The sequence below is a fragment of the Peromyscus eremicus genome, chromosome X, assembly GCF_949786415.1.
Source record: "Peromyscus eremicus chromosome X, PerEre_H2_v1, whole genome shotgun sequence".
NCBI lineage: Eukaryota > Metazoa > Chordata > Mammalia > Rodentia > Cricetidae > Peromyscus > Peromyscus eremicus.
The window spans coordinates 15,066,900-15,082,029 of NC_081439.1; the positions used below are offsets into that span (position 1 = coordinate 15,066,900).

The following is a 15,130-nucleotide window of genomic DNA, read 5'->3' on the forward strand; positions in this document are numbered from 1 at the left end:
TTACCGGTTGGTGTTGGCTCGTTTCTTCTTGTTGTTTCTTCTTTCAAGTTTTAATGAAAACCACACATTCTTTTTTGGGCCACTTAGCTTTTCAGGAGTCACATTTTAAAATGACATTTAACACAGAGACCCTAGATGAGTGACTTGGAACCCAACCCGAATTGAACATATAAGTCATTCAGTATCAGGAGAAGTCCTCATGTTGCTATTTTAACATGAACTGGACACCAGACTTGACAGAAAACATATAAAACTATCATGAAGGACTGCTGTGGAATGTTCTGTATGGCAAATGTGTTGCTAATTAGTTAATAAATAAAACACTGATTGGCCATTGGCTAGGCAGGAAGTGTAGGCGGGACAAGGAGGAGAATAAAGCTGGGAAGTGGAAGGCTGAGTCAGAGACACTGCCAGCCGCCAAGATGAGAAACAGCATGTGAAGATGCCGGTAAGCCACGAGTCACGTGGCAAGGTGCAGACTTATAGAAATGGATTAATTTAAGCTGTAAGAACAGATAGCAAGAAGCCTGCCACGGCCATAGAGTTTGTAACCAATATAAGTCTCTGTGTTTACTTGGTTGGGTTTGAGTGCTATGGGACTGGCAGGTGAGAGAGTTTTGCCCTGACCGTGGGCCAGTCAGGAAAACTCAAGCTACAAAGGACCTTTTGAAATCGCAGTGGTGGAGCAAAACAGTAAAAGATTACAAATGCCCATTGACCTCTTACTGAAAATACAGACAAAAGCCAAGACTGCTTTATGTGAATGCCATTGCCTTTTATAAACAAGGGAAGAGGAGGCCTAGGTGATCATGTTGAAGATTGTCCTCTCTGCTGTAGTTTGTATAAATGAGCTTCCTTCAAGATCTGGTTAATGTGGGAGTAAGGACCATGGTCTTGGCCCAATGCATCGTCCTCGTGGGAGAACTCGGGGACATCGGAGTTAAGTTCAGCGATGTCCTGGTTTAAGCTGCTCTTTGGAACACTTTCTCTCTTGGTGTCATCGATGCTGCTGTGGATCTTTTCATTATCAGTGCTTGATGACTGGAAGGAGAAAGACAGAAGGAGGATGGCTATTATGATACTGTCATAATTTCCTGTTCAGCTTGAAGAATACTGGCATCACACTCTACAAAAGGCTTCACAGTCTATAAAGTGCAATCACTTGGGTAGCTCATTCCTTTCTCACAGCAGCACCATCGCTCAAGCTGGGGTTAATGGTACCCATTTGACAGACCAGGAAAGAGATGTCCCACAGGCCCAAAGGCCAGTCTCTGGGAATGTCAGGGAGAGGGTTCAAACACAGGCTTTCTCACTCCAAATGCCTCCACATATCCTCTGGCCCTGTTTGTACCGTGCATCCCAATTACCTGCACCAGGGAAATGTGCTCCCAACCTCCAGGAGAAAGCAGCAATCAATGCTGCAGACTGTGATAGGGATTTGATGAAACAAGTAAGATGGAATGCAGGTCCACGTTCCAATGTGGCAAAGAAATGATGGGGAAAGCCCCATTTACATATATATACATGCACAGGTACACACACAAATAACAGGATCTTTCCAAACCTGTCCCCAAGAGTGGACATAAGTGTTCTTCCTATACCAATTCAAGGCTCCACTCATATCTCCAAATGCCTTTGTTATTTTAAATGACAGCTGTATGTCAACACTCAGCATTTCTAATATCTGACACCCCTTGGTCTCCTATTTGTGCTTCAGTGTGCTTTCTATACTGTGTGTTTGCCTTTAATATGCTCCATTGTGGCGAAGACAGACTAACCTTCTACTCCCCAGCAGTGCTTTCTCCATCCACAGTGGCTATTCATCTAATCAACAGTCCTCCCACTTACAAAGCCTGGACAATGTAACATTCCTGCTGTGAGAATGACCTTGAGCAGGAATCTTTGAATTAAAGAAATATTTATGATGCAGGACCAACTGTGAATTGGTTTACTGCTTGATCGGCTTGCCCTTTTGATAGCCCAAACTGCTCTTCATAAGAGAAATATTTTCATCTTCCTACACCTCAGTTTCAGACGTGAGTTTTTTTCCCAGAACATAAAAGACCTGATATGCTTCAAGACTGTCCAACATTTTATTGACACATAAATGCTTCTTAGCATGTCCTGACTGGTCCTAGAAACATCTGTTCAGAATGCCCACTCAAGTAGGAAACCCAATCCTTTAGGAAAAAAAAAAGAAGACTTATTGGCTGGGTGGTAGTGGCACATGCCTTTAATTCCAGCACCTGGAGAGTGAGGAAGTTGGATTTCTTTGAGTTCCAGGCAAGACTGGTCTACAGAATGAGTTTCAGGACATCCAGGCCTATACAGAAAAACCCTGTCTGAAAACAAACAAACAAAAAGATTGATTGATTTATGTGTTCTTGAGTATATGCTATGTGCACCATGAGTACTTAGGTGCCTGTGCAGGTCAGAACATGGGGATGCATGCTCTCCAAGTGGAGTTACAAGTGGATGGAAACCCCTCAGAATGGATGTACCAACTGCTCAGCCATCTCTTCATTCACACAAAGCCCACTCTTGTTTATCTGCACTCTCAACATAGTTAGCACTTGTTTTGGGCACACCCTTGCAGATCCACACACTCTATAAAATAAAAGCATATTTAAGAAGAATCTGGGGAAGAACACCTCACCATTTAAAAATTCGAGGTGTGCTAAACAATGATGATGTGGCCCAGCTGCATGTGCATTGGCAAGGTTATACGTTGTTCAAGGTCTTAATAAAGTCTGCATGTTTTCCTCAGAGCCAGAGAAGCTGTGTGGCCAGCAGAGAACAGGTGTAGTTCTATTTGAGGACAGGACAGAGAACCACCTGTGGTGCTTTTGTCTCAGTAGGCTCAGAGCCATACTCACTTGGGCTGCACTTGTGAGAGAATGCCTGGGTAGGCACATGCCCTTTCGATGCCCAATCTACCCAAACACATGCTTGTTTATTTACTAATGGAGAAGGAATCTCATCCTGTCCCCAGAGGCCCCTGAGCTGGAACTGACCTGAAAGCCTCCTCCCTGAGGACTAGCTATCATGGCTGACTACCTTTCATGAGTAAAAGCTTGCAAAAGAGGGATGCAACCAGCAGTCCTACCCAGCAATGATGCCCGTGGACTACAACGACCAACACGGTTAGAAAACCCTAAGGGTGCGATAGTGGCACAAACATCAATAGTAACCTGCAGACCCTTAATCAGCCTTAAGCCCTGATCAGTAGGAGGGAAATCACACCTGGTACAGGAAACTTAGCCAACTACCCAAGGGTAGATGTAGTAATGGAATCTGGAGAACCAGTAACTGCCACTTTACCAAGACAGCATATTCCCTAAGTACATTCTAAATATTTACCTTATACCCACAGAGAAGTGTGGTCTCCATGCATCATCATGGAAACTTCCTTATGCAACAGACAGAACCAATAAAGAAAAGCACAACTAATGAAAATGCAGAATTGTGGAGCCCCGTCACAACAGACACAAGGAAAACAGTGGAAGAGGGGGGGCAGAAAGATTGTTAGAACCAGAGGATCATGGAGTCTGCAGTGAGACTGTCTTCTGGGAATGAGAGAAACTGCACCCATAAAGTCTCACCACCAAGAGGGCCTAAGCATGAACAGAAGAACAACCATAACAGACATGCCAAAGTGGACAGGGAAGGCCTGAGTCACTCAATGCTACAAAAACAAAACAAAAGAAAACAAAAATAACACCAATAGCCAACTAAAGGGATAGTGGGAGAAAAGAGCACACCAGCTGGTTATCCAATACCAAATGCTCAGTCCAGAACACATGCATAAAATAAGATCATGCAGACTCGGCAGGTTGTATTTTTGAGTCACTGTGTGTGTGTGTGTGTGTGTGTGTGTGTGTGTATAAGTGTGATCACATTAAAGAAAAAGAGGCCAAAAATTTGACAGTGAGCAAGAAGGAGGGGTATATGAAAGGGTCTCAAGGGACAAAGGGAAGGGGGAGACGATATAATAATATTATGATCTTAAAGAATAAAATAAATGACTAAAAGAAAGAATGAAAGGCACCTGCACCAGCCAGTGTAGGACAGGCAGAATATTAACAGGCAGAACAAGAGATCAAGAGTGTGAGGAAGATTTTGAGAGGCAGACACATGATCATAAGATGAGGGTTTGTGGTCCCTAGGGGATTTCTCCAGCCATAGAAAGCACAAGAACCGTCATGGCAAGAACATGTGGATGCCTGGGGTTTCATGCTGAGAACTCCATTGAGCTGAGCAGACAGATATTCTAATGGACGGATGGGAAAGGAGGACAAAGAACACAGAGGCTACCCTCACAGTTTTGCAAAGTATCTCCAAACAGGCTGTGCTCATCTTGATGATGTTGGCAGAAACACAAAGGAACATGCAGTGATACCCAGAGAGTGGAGGAGGAAAGAGTCGCTGAGAGCTCTGTACATACACACGAGAACATCCCAGCCTCTGCAGAGGACTCCTGGCAGGGTAAACATACATTCCCGGGATTGAGGTTAGCAGGCTCCCCAGGTTGAGTTCTCCAGTGTAAGCTATGGCCAAGGAAGGGGCAGCTGCAGAAAGTGGGGTGCAGTGAGCAGCTGTAGAAAAGGAACTGCCAGACAGATGGTGGCAGGGATGCAGACAGCAGCTTAGAATCACAGGAGAGAAGGAAGACAGCACCTGGAAGAAGGATGGCCGGTCTCCAGGCTTCACAGGAGGTGGAAAGAGACCTTCAATTGGCTAATGACAGTAATGACGGAAATATGGAAACGGAAGCCATAGGGAACATGCTATCGTGGAATAGCATCACAAACACTGAATGGAAATTCATGTATATTCGTGATATAGAACTGGATAATGCTTCCTAAAGTGAAACACGAGTGGATCCACGATTTTTCTACCTTCAACCCCAGCTTTCCATCCAATTCCATTCGTATATACCTGACAGACATTCGTTTCTCAAACCCAATTGTGTAACAGGAACATGAATACACAGTGAGAAGGAGGTTCTGACATTTCCACTGCTATTGGTTGGGGGAATCCAGAGTAGAGCTGCAGGGAGAGACTGTAGGTGAAGATGATCAAGAAATATCATATCCATGCATGACATTTCAAAGAATACAGAAGAGTATTAAAAAGAGATCCTCCTCTCAGGGGGTTCCATGTCCTGTGAGGCTGGCAGTTAAACTAACCAGCATGGACCACAAACTGCTAACACCAGAAAGAAATGTAAGAGGCTACCAAGCATTCCAGCAGACAGCCTAACTCACCCAGCCTAAAACAGTGGTGTCACAAAGAGCTGTAGCCCCAACAGTTGGGGAAAATCAAGGATGCACAGAAGTCTAACTGGAATAGGTGTGAGGCCCTTAATGTATTTTTCCCATTTGTCTTACTGCTGTTTCCTTGGAACTTGAGCATTAGTTCCCATGTGATCAATAGCAGAGTAGAGGTCTGGGATCTGTACTAGCGACCCACAGTCATCCCACACTGTCCATTTCTTCTTTTACTCAGCCATCAGGACAACACTGTGAAGCCATTGTTCTTTATCAGGAAGACAGACATGTACCAAGGCTTTTGGTCTTATGTTTGCACTACCATATCTCACACCTTTGTTCCAGGGAGCAGATTTACACGGAGGTCTAAGGATGCTAACCTTGGAAACAAAGGCCAGTATTCATATTTAGGTGACCATATGCAACAGAAAACTCTGTGGGTCAAGAACACTCCTTGCTTGACTCGGGTAGGTCTGGGTACATTTTATCCAAAACCTACCTGTGTTTGTGTCCCAGAGAAGGCACATGTTGATAAGCCTTTTATCTCTTGTTGGGAAAGGAAACATTGAGCCATACTTACTCATTACCTGATGAGACTTGTCCGGAAACTCTTTACAATGCTCCCTCCTCACTAAGTTATGCTTCCATCCAAACCATGTGCATTACCACTTACTGGTTGTTAAAGTGAAGTCTGTTGAAGTTGAAATGCCAGCTCTTCAGCACAAGCATCCCTAAAGCTTTCCCAAATCCCTTCACATAACCCCACTTGGCTCTTAGGTTTTCAGGGAGAAAGCCAGAAGAGCACTGTAGCCAGTAGCATGCCTCTCTGTTCTTGCAGATTATTTCTGTCCCAACCGTAGAAGGGGTTCGATTCTCCCTCCCCCTTTGCAAGGTGGAGGAATTTCTGGAACCCCATTCCTCCTGGTTGTGCTTGGGAAAGCCTCTCTGTCAGCCCTGTCTCTGTTCTGATGCACAGTAAAATCACGCTTATGGCAATACTTAAAATCCTGCTCTGCCCCAAAGCCATTGCAGCCAAGGAGAAGACTTTCCCGAGGGCATCTGGGAGAGTTCTCTTGCCTTGTGGAGATGGAAATGAACACCACAGAGCGGGCAATGAGTCAAGTGGAGAAGCTTGGGTGGCCATAGTTCCTACCTCTATAGCCTGCGGGTCCTGGAAGGCCTGGTCCTTCTTATTCCTCTTCGAATGACGGGGAAGGTGGGGGTCTTCCTTATTGTCATCTCTTCTCCTTTTCCTGCAAAGAGTTTTAAAGGGAGAGGAGCATCTGTCATCATTCAGCAACTGATCTTTTGGGTGCTTAACTTTCAGCCCTGTGCTAATACCCAAATCCGCAGCCTTGTCTGGGGATGCACCAGTCAGAGCTGCTCTGATGGATTCAGATTCTGCAGGCAGATGGCACTAGGCAGTGGAGGAAACATGTCAAACAGGAATTCTATGTATACCCAAAGCCCAAGTTCAAGTTCCCAATCAGAATCTTAATGTGAACCACTGCTTGGGGCCAAAAACATAAAGATTTTATGATCAGATGTTAAAACTCTACCTGACCAGCCCCATTGTCCACTGAAATAACCGTTCCAGATTGTATGATTTTCGGCTCTGCCGTAGGGCAGCTCTCAAGCTAGGTGCGGCTTCTTTCGTCTGTTTGCTCTTGTGTCTCTTCAGCCAGTGGCTAGGAACAGACACTTCCTGTGTACTGTCAGATTATTCCTGTTGCTATAGCAACAACTATTATGTCACTGTAGCTACTTCACTGCCATCATGACACTGTGGCTGACTACTTCCCTGAAACTGAGTCTAGAAGTGTTTTAATATTTCATTCCCTTACATCTTCCTCCCATGCCCTCTTTCCACATATAATTAGTTTGTTATTTGACAGTATTATTCTTGAATATTCATCTTAAGTTATTATAGGAACATTCTAACATCAGCTATTTCATTAAGATAACTCCTATATGTTTGATTTGTCACACATTTGTCTGAGTTCACTTACTTTCCCTAGTCTTTAATCTTGCTTTAGTGTCTGAGAGAATACTTCATGGACAGGTATCCCATTTAGTTTAAATACTTTTCAATTAAACATTTTTTTTTAAAAAAATTAACCTGAAGCCGAGTGGTGGTTGTGCATGCCTTTAATCCCAGCACTCAGGAGGTAGAGTTAGGTGGATCTCTATGAGTTTGAGGCCAACCTCATCTATAAAGCAAGATCCAGGACAGGCACCAAAACTACACAGACAAATACTGTCTCCACAAAACAAAACAAAAAAATTTTAGCCAGAATATAAATGCAGAAGATATACCTAGACAAAGAAGTGTTTACACACATTTCTGGCAGAAACTATTGCCAGTTACACTTGCAATTTTTTCCTAACTTATCTCTTTATATTGAATGAAATTGAAGTGGACAATGAACTAAATTGTAAAAACACCCACGCTTGTTGCACTTGTGATTTAATGTAAAAATTTCTTTAACAAAAAATATTTCATATGGTGAAAAATAATGAGATATTGCATGTCTAAATCAAATGATATCATCATGATACAGATGCTATATGCATAAAATTATTCAGGAGATTTGTATATATTTTTACTTTGTAAAACAAAATAATGTAGCCTGCGTGTGTCTTTCCTGAGGTATTTGTACAAAGCACACTCATTTTACATAGATTTAGCTGCATGTGGAAAATGAAAGACTTGTGCAATCTGTTGAATTCTTCAATCATAAGCTTTCATGCAAAAAGATCATGTCCACAATCATAAGATATGTTCATAAATGCATGTATTCAATATAGATAAAAATTAAAGTTATGTTTACATGTTTATATCTCTGTGTGTGTCTGTATGCAGATACATGTTATAGTCTATATGTGGTAGTTGGTAGACAACTTGTTGTGGCTGGTACTTTCCTACTTTCACATGCAATCTGATCTGAAACAGACTATCAGGTTTGGTCTCAAGGGCCTTTAACCACTTTTATCATTCAATAATTTCATTCATGCACATAATTTTCTCTGATCAGATCTACCGTAAAGTTTGTCTTTTGTTCCTCCTGCCACCTTTCCCTCCCAGCTTCATGTACTTTGGAGCATCCTCCTGAGACCATGGAATGGTGCCTGTGTATGTGCACGGGTTTAAGATCTTCTACTGGAGCAGGGGTCTCCTCTCAGGAACCAAATCCCTAACAAAACTGGATTCCTCCCCAATAATCGTCTACTGCTAATAGCTCCTCAGCTAGGGGTGTAAACTCAGGAACTGCATCCTAATCCACGCTGAGATTTTTCCCGGATTGATCCTGTGAATGTGTTGTGCATGTGGTCACATCTGCCTTTGCATTCATGTGGGCCACAGTTGTGTCATGTTGAGCAAATGAATTTTCCCTGAAAACATCCACCTCTGACTTTTACAATCTTTCTTTCCCTTCTTCTCTGACAGTCCTTGAGACTTGGAAGGGACAGATTCATAGCTTAGATGTCCCATTTGGGGAGAGCATCCCAAGTCTCTTATTCTTTCAAGTTGACCATTGAAGATTTTTGTGTTAATTGCTATCTACTGCAAAAGGAGGCTTTCATATGACTGTTGAGAGATGAAGTAATGTATGGATGCAAAGAAAAGTTAGAGGGATGTTTAATATTATTTCCATTATGCAAAGTAAGAGTACTAAATTCTCTTTAAGGTGAAACAATTTAGAGACCTCTGGCTGCCAGTACTTCGGTTGGAGGATTATTCCTCAAGGATTTCACCCCAGTGTCAGTAGGAAAATCCAGCCATTACAATCCCTGATTTTCAGCAGCAGCAGCAGCAGCAGAGAGGACCAGAGCTAGGGAGCAGTCCACATCCCAAGTTTTACATTTCTTCCTTAGGATGCTCAGTTCCTCGAGGTTAACATCCGGCTCTAGGGTCCACAGTGTTGAGACACTCGGCCCCTAAGAGGGGCTATTGTCACAGGTCCAAAACCTAGACTCTCAAGACCACTGGCCCTTCCAGACTCCTGGAACCCTTCCAGGGAGGTGGATCCCACCCTTTCCGTCTCTGGCTCCTCACAGCCTTCTGTCTTTCTTCAGCATCAGTGATCACTCTCTTCTGTCTTTCTGTTGTCCCCTATTGCATCCTCTCCTTCTGCTCCCCATCTTTTCAGCCCCAGCCTGTCTGTCCCAAGAACTCTTCCACTGCCCCCTTGTTGCCACTGGTGCTACCACAAGGGCTGCTGCCTCTGCAGGGACAGCAGATGCTGCTTCTAGGAGTCTGCCGTCTCAGCTGCCATCTCCTCTTCAAGCTACCAGCTTAGCCCAGGGGGTCATGAAAAACAAAACCCCAGAGCCCAAATTGGCAGAAAAGACCACAAGGGAGTTCTTCTAATGGACCTAACATTACAGCAGCAGAGGGCAAGCTGGCACAGAAAGTGAATCATGCTGCCAGCTCATACAGCAAGAATGGGGGTGTGGCAAATGCCTTTGCATCAGTAACTTCACAACCCTTCATGCTGATGGAGTGTTGTGAACTGCACCCATGGCAGCCATCCCACTGGGCCACCAGGGCAAGTGTTGCCCTCTGGCCTGGGTGAAATGGCTGCAGAGCCTTCTGAGGTGTATACCCAGGGCTGTGATGCCAACATGCAAACCCATACAAAAACCTCTTCAAGCTATTTGAGAACACCCTGTCAGGTAGAGCACCTTCTGGAGCTGGAGATGGTATGCACATGCCTTTGCACTGCAGTGTGCTCAAGGCATCTGTGCACTGTTCCAAGACACCAGGATACAACCAGGGCATTTTGGCAGGCTTCCAAATCAGAGCCGCTTAAGGCTGACAGGCACAAGCAGACAGACAGCCTGTGACAAAGTCCGGTGTGAGAGTCTGAGTCACACACAGAGAACATTCAAAGGAGGTTACAGTAGAGTCAAGGGACGCTCCAGATAGCACTAACAGTTCCAGCATTTAACAGCACTGAAAATTATTTAACAATGATAAATGGGACTTAACATCCCGGGGCTGGAGTGAGGGGCAGGTCCCTGTGATCTGTCGCAGAAGGACAAGCATTACTTGGCATTTTAACCATAATTGATTAAAAGTAATTGGTGTGGGCTGGTAGCAGTAAAGGACAGACATTTTAACAGAAGACAGTAAGTGGGGTAGAGTAGGTCTAAGAGCAACCTAATGTGTAAAAGGACATCTAAAGAGCAGTGGGAAATGCAGCAACCACTGTGTCTCCTGTTTTCTCTGCTTTGTCCAGTTAGATCACAGATAATACAAGCAAAGAGGTACTGTAGAAATCAGGCAGGGGTGTTTCTGTTCTATGGCTGTGAGCAAGACTTTAGACCACATGACAGAAGTCCCAGGAGACTGGGTGGCAAGGAAGGCTTAGTGCACACATAAAATATTTATACTGAAGCCACAAGTGGTGGTACATGCATTTAATCCCAGCACTCAGTGGGCAGAAGCATGTGGATCTCTGAGTTTGAGGCCAGCATGATCTACAGAGTGAGATCCAGGACAGCCAGGGCTAGGCAGAGAAACCCTGTCTCAAAAAAGCAAACAAACAAACTAGCTGAAAGAAAACAAACATCCCCGCAAGCATTCCAACTGAATTCCTTAGATCCCCCACTTTAACACTGAGTCTTCTGAGATTCACAGTAGCCTCTCTATGCTTTTTGTATCAGGAGAACCGGCATAGCATCAGTTCTGCAAAGAACCTCCTTATGCTCCTTGCAGATGCCCATGGCCACGCCCTCCTGAGGCTGATTATGGTTGGTCCATTGCTGAACTGTTGAAAGGTTCCTTATTGCTCTGGGTAATGCTCTCACCTCCCTTTGGCATAGCTGTGCCAGGAGAGTTGGTGCCTTTAGATTCTTTACTGACCTTCATCCTTCTTTGCCCCACATCGTCTAGTGGGTCGTTGGACTATTCCTTTCAGTGGCTTCAATATAAATGTGGAGGCATTGATCAGCATATACTGTGATAATGTCTTTTAAGAAGCTTACATACCTGTTCTGTCCCTTTGGCACTATTACTATTATTCTCTTTCTTCGTTTACCATCACCGTTTTTAAAATAACAGGTAGATTGGAAATCTTTCTCCTATCTCTGATAATTGTAGGGAAAATGTACCTTTTGTAATGGTGTTACTGTGGTTTGTTGGATGTGTAGCTTACCAGTCAAGAAATTGCATTTTTCCCGTTTCCATGGAATCTTGCCTTAAAGGCGCATTGAGCTGCATGGAGAATGAGAAAGGTGCAGGACATATTTCCTCCTGTCATCAGCTAACATACAAATTGCAGGGGTAGCTTTCTTTGTTCCCATCTTAGAGCCTTCAGCCAAGCTGAAGAAACAGTTTTCCATGGGGCTGGAGAGATGGCTCAGCGGTTAAGAGCACTGGTTGCTCTTTCAGAAGACCCAGATTCAATCCCAAGCAACCACATGGTGGCTAACAGCCTTTGATAATGAGATCTGGTGCCCTCTTCTGGCATGCAGACAGACATGTAGGTGGTACACTGTGTACATAATGAATAAATAAACTTTAAAAAAAAAGAAACAGTTTTCCAACAATGAACCCTACTCAGTCTTGTCTGTTTTGGCATGACAGGCAACCACTGTCTGCTGTGGGATATTCTCTATGCTATAAATGTGTTGCTATGATTGATTGGAAAATAAAACACTGATTGGCCAGTAGCCAGGCAGGAAGTATAGGCGGGACTAGCAGAGAGGAGAATTGGGGGAACAAAAAAGCGGAGTCAAAGAGACACTACCAGCCGCCATGAGGAAAAGCATGATGTAAGATACCAGTAAGCCATGAGCCACATGGCAAATTATAGATTAATAGAAATGGGTTAATTTAAGATATAAAAACAGATAGCAAGGAGCCTGCCATGGCCATAGAGTTTATAAGTAATAAAAGTCTCTGTGTGTTTACTTGGGGGATGAGAGTGGGAGAGATTTGTCCTGAACATGGGCCGGGCAGGACCAGGAAAACTTCAGCTACAACTGTCAGCTTGAAAATTACCCATTCTCATGAAAACCAATTGATATAAATGTCTGGCTCAAAAAGTTGGGCAAAAAAGGAAGGAAGAGGAGGAGCAGGAGGAAGTGGAGGCAGGGTGGAGGTCTGAAGCTCCCTTGTCAAGAAATCTTGCTGTTCTTGCAGAGGATCTGGATTTCATTTCCCAGCAGGCATGCCCAGGAACTCACAGCTGCCTGTAGCCCCCACTCCACGAGGTCCACGCCCTTCTGTGGATACCATCAGCACCTGAAATTACACACACACACACACACACACACACACACACACACACACACACACACACACAAAAACACATTTCAAATAAAAGCAAATCTAACAAAAGATAAGATTAAAAAGAGTATTCCCATGAGTAGTTGGAGCACATATAGCAGGAGGGGCCAGGAGTAATTGGAACTGGTGTAACCATTGTGACTGTGAACTTGTCAAGTATACAAAACACCTGAGGAGGGAGCTCAAGGAAGAATTGTCTGGAGTAGGTTAGCCTGTGGACATGCCTGTGAGGGATTTCCTCTTTTGGCTTAAATGAGTTGGGGAGACCCTCCCTAAATGTAACAGCATATTTTCATGGGCTGGACTAAATGAATAGAGACACATGAGCAAGATGAGCACCCATATGTATTAATCCGTGGTTCTCTGTTCATGACAGTGGATGTCATGTGACCACTACTTCAAGTTCTTGGCACCTTTTGCATCCCCTAAAAGGAAGGCTGTAACCTGGGATTGTGAGCAAAATAAATCTTTTCTCCCGTAGGTTACTTTTGTCACGGTGTTTTAGCTCATCAACTAGAAACCAAAGCAAGGGAAGGTTTTACCTGTATAACATTGTGTGAAGAACCCAAACGGTGTCTCCTTTCTTTACATTGCTTTAAGGATGTCGCTCTCAAATGACTTAAATCAAAAATATTCCCTAATGAAGATGAAATCAAATAGGACAGTCCAGTTGGGGGCAGGCTGTAAGTGAGCCCCAGGGCTCGAAGGCTAACAGTGGGAAAATGACCTTGAGGGGCCTCCAACAAGAAACCCATCCTCAATCCCAGCCCCTTGAGTTTTGCAATCTGCTTGCTAGCTCCAGCAGCAGAGTGGTGTGGAGGCAGCAAACAGAGTCACTGGCCATGCTTCTGGCTCTCTGTGACAGCCCAAGCTATACTTGTTGCTCCATTTCATTCCTAGGAGAAAAGGAAACCATAGTCCTCTCCTTGAGGGTAAATGCCTTCTGGTCCTTGTGACAGCATCTGTCACAGTGTCTGACAAACAGTAGGTCCACAATGAATGCTCAGTCATCTCCCAACCTGTGCCCCTTCCATCTGTGACATTTCTTCTGTTGGGGACATGTGAATAGATTTCTACCCCCCTAGATAGAGAGGCCACTGAAGGACTGTAGGAAGGATTCCATTCTAGGCAAGCTTGTCAAATGAGTGTTTATTGGACTTACTTATAGGGCCATGAGTAGGGGTTGCTTCTAGGAGCATGAGTGATTCAAAGCAGCTGTATCACCAAAATGTCCCATCCCTGCATGAGTGATCAATGATCTTAGGAATACTGCATTGATGGTGTTTTGCCTTTAGTTAACATTCTACCTCCTTCCAACATCCTTTAGCACCACTCAGCCCAGGTCACCTGCAGCTGGGAATCAGGAGGGAATAGTTGCTGAAATCTCTGGTGATGGTACTATGATTTTGTCTCCCACTCATCTACTATGAGGGTATGTTAACAGCGTGGTATTATTACTATAAGTCTAACTATCACTATTGTTCTGCTTATTCCATTGCCATGACTATGGGATTAAGATTATTCTTCAGGTCACCACAACAATCTCTTCTAAGTGATGGTCTAAGGTCAGGTTAGGCCCAGAAGAAATAGCTGTAATCCAAATACATGTGCATACTAAAACGAGGTTGCCCATTGAATACTTGTCATAATTTATAATCATACCACCCAGAAATGGGCCCTATCTCATCTAATTTGATGGTTGAACTTCTGCTAGACCCCTGACGATATATATTTGCCAGATTTAAAATTTGAACTGAATCTATTAGCACCATAGATCTTTGAATCTGGTTACACACTAAGTCAACAGTTGGTCAGTCATTTCACCCTCATCATAAGATCTTTGAAATAAATCTAGTTCTGAGACCTGAACCACACTCTACCTATAGTCACTCCTGGACTCTGACCCTAGTTATTCACTAAGCCCAGATATTTCATCCCGGATCCCATTAGCCATTGACCCCAGATTCTACTTTACCATTGTCCTAGTGGTCTTCTTTAGTAGAAGAAAATACATGAATTATACTAACTATAGAAAGAAAAAAATGGCTTCTTTTGATACATGATTCCATTTAATGAGTCTTGCCCTTGTTCGAGTCAGAGCCCTAAATCTATGCCCCAATAATGGCAAGATGATGGGGCAGAGATAGCTGGAGGAGGATAGTATGGGAATTGTTTTTTACTATATGCTATCCTGTATCCAGCCAGTTCCTGACATGACAGTGCATCCCCATCTCATAGTACACAGGAAAAGAAAGACAGCACATGCCAGCACAGGCAGCCATTAAACAGGTCTTCTCTTAGAGCCAGTCTGAGTAGGCCTAACCTGCCCAAGGCTATCTGATGAGGACCCACAAATGCCAGGCGTCTGTGAGCGTTGTGTTTGGATTCTTTCCCAGGAAACCCAGTGTGAAATCTGACTGTTGCCTTTGGTATTCTTGCCCCACTTTAAGATATCTGAAATATTGGCTCTCACACTGTGCCTTGCCCTGGGAGAGTCCATCTTACAAACAGCAGTTGACACCAATTTGAGTGCCAATGCAGAGGTTGGATGACTCTGCATCTC

General features: G+C 44.0%; 1 protein-coding gene across 1 annotated transcript; it reads right to left on the reverse strand.

The window, feature by feature from the left end:
• Nucleotides 1-773: 773 nt before the first annotated feature.
• On the reverse strand, nucleotides 774-6,930 carry LOC131899846 (protein FAM104A-like). The gene is made up of 3 exons (XM_059251315.1): nucleotides 6,830-6,930; nucleotides 6,424-6,523; nucleotides 774-1,041 (listed from the first exon to the last, which is right to left on the reverse strand). The coding sequence occupies exons 1-3, from the start codon at nucleotides 6,841-6,843 to the stop codon at nucleotides 808-810; spliced, it is 348 nt and encodes a 115-aa protein (XP_059107298.1). The 5' UTR covers nucleotides 6,844-6,930; the 3' UTR covers nucleotides 774-807.
• Nucleotides 6,931-15,130: the final 8,200 nt, after the last annotated feature.

What these genes read in the sequence shown, in the direction of transcription:
- LOC131899846 (XM_059251315.1), bottom strand. An exon ending in AGGACCCGCAGGCTATAGAG is followed by an intron (nt 1,042 to 6,423) that starts GTAGGAACTATG and finishes TTCTCCTTCCAG; the next exon opens with TCATCAAGCACTGATAATGA.